This window comes from Colobus angolensis, unplaced genomic scaffold (genome assembly GCF_000951035.1).
Source record: "Colobus angolensis palliatus isolate OR3802 unplaced genomic scaffold, Cang.pa_1.0 Scaffold426, whole genome shotgun sequence".
Taxonomy (NCBI): Eukaryota; Metazoa; Chordata; class Mammalia; order Primates; family Cercopithecidae; genus Colobus; species Colobus angolensis.
The window spans coordinates 816447-817962 of NW_012117666.1; the positions used below are offsets into that span (position 1 = coordinate 816447).

The 1516-nt window shown below is 49.5% G+C and overlaps 1 protein-coding gene across 1 annotated transcript in view; it reads left to right on the plus strand.

The window, feature by feature from the left end:
- Positions 1–1516, plus strand: part of DFFB (DNA fragmentation factor, 40kDa, beta polypeptide (caspase-activated DNase)) — a 29881-nt gene that overhangs the window by 10897 nt on the left and 17468 nt on the right. The window contains exon 4 of the mRNA XM_011956854.1: positions 1400–1479. Within this exon, the coding sequence (XP_011812244.1) occupies positions 1400–1479 (80 nt within the window). The remainder of the gene's footprint in view (positions 1–1399; positions 1480–1516) is intronic.

Below are 1516 nucleotides of genomic sequence, written 5' to 3' on the forward strand. Positions count from 1 at the left end.
TGTGATAAAGTACATATGACATAAAATTTACCATCTCAACCATTTTTTAGTACACAGGTCATTGGCATTAGGTACAGTCACATGTGCAGCCATCCCCACCGTCATCTCCAGAACTCCTTCCACCTTGCAAAGCTGAACCTGTGTCCCCGTTACATTCACTCTCCATTCCCCCTCCTCCAGCCCCTGGCAACCACCGTTCTGGTTTCTGTCTCTCTGATTTGATGACTCTAGGGACCTCATATGAATGGAGTCACATAGTATTTGTCCTTTTGTAACTGACTCATTGCACTCAGCACAGTGTCCTCAACGTTCCTCTGTATCGTAGAATATATCAAAATTTCCTTTTTTTTAAGGCCAAATGACACTCCACTGTGTGTACATACCACACTCCGTCTATTCACTCCACTGCACATACATACCACGCTCCGTCTATTCACTGCACGTACATACCATGCTCCGTCCATTCACTCCACTGCATGTACATACCCCGCTCTGTCCATTCACTCCACTGCACGTACATACCCTGCTCCATCTATTCACTCCACTGCGTGTACATACCACACTCTGTCTATTCACTCCCCTGCACGTACATACCACGCTCTGTCTATTCACTCCACTGCGTGTACATACCACGCTCCGTCTATTCACTCCGCTGCACGTACATACCCCGCTCTGTCTATTCATTCCACTGCATGTACATAACATGCTCTGTCTATTCACTCCACTGCATGTACATACCCCGCTCTGTCTATTCACTCCACTGCGTGTACATAGCACACTCTCTCTATTCCCTGACACTTGGGTTGCTTCCAGCTTTTGGCCTGGCATTGTAAGCCCATCAGAGGCAATGCTGAGAGATTGTAGCCTTTTTGGGAAAGGAGGGCTTGAGGGCCAGGCAAAAAGTTCCTTGGTGATATTTGAGATGCTTCTAAAAACAAAAACCAAACAGGGACGCTGTCTGTGTCACCATCAGAATACTTCTCAAGATGATGCAATCTGGCTGAGTGTGGTTGCTCACGCCTATAATCCTAGCACTTTGGGAGGCTGAGACGGGAAGACAGCTTGAGCCCTGGAGTTCAAGATCACCCTAGGTAACAAAGTGAGACCTCATCTCTAAAAAGATGTAAAAGGTTAGCTAGCTGTGGTGGCGCGTGCCTGTAGTCCTAGCTACTTGAGAGTCTGAGGCAGGAGGATTCCCCGAGCCCAGGAGGTCAAGGCTGTAGTAAGCTGTGTTCATGCCACTGTACTCCAGCCTGGAGGACAGAGCGAGACCCTGTCAAAAAGCTGAGGCAGTATGACCCTCACATTCTGCCCTGCTTGGCACCTGAGCTGGGCGGGACACAGACCTAGAGGCCCTCGGCCTGCCCTGTGGACTTGGGTCTTCCCGTTTTCCTTGCAGGCTTGGACTCCCGATTTCAGAGTAAGTCTGGCTATCTGAGATACAGCTGTGAGAGCCGGATCCGGAGTTACCTGAGAGAGGTGAGCCTGTGTGAAGGCCGAGAATGCTGGTAGGGTT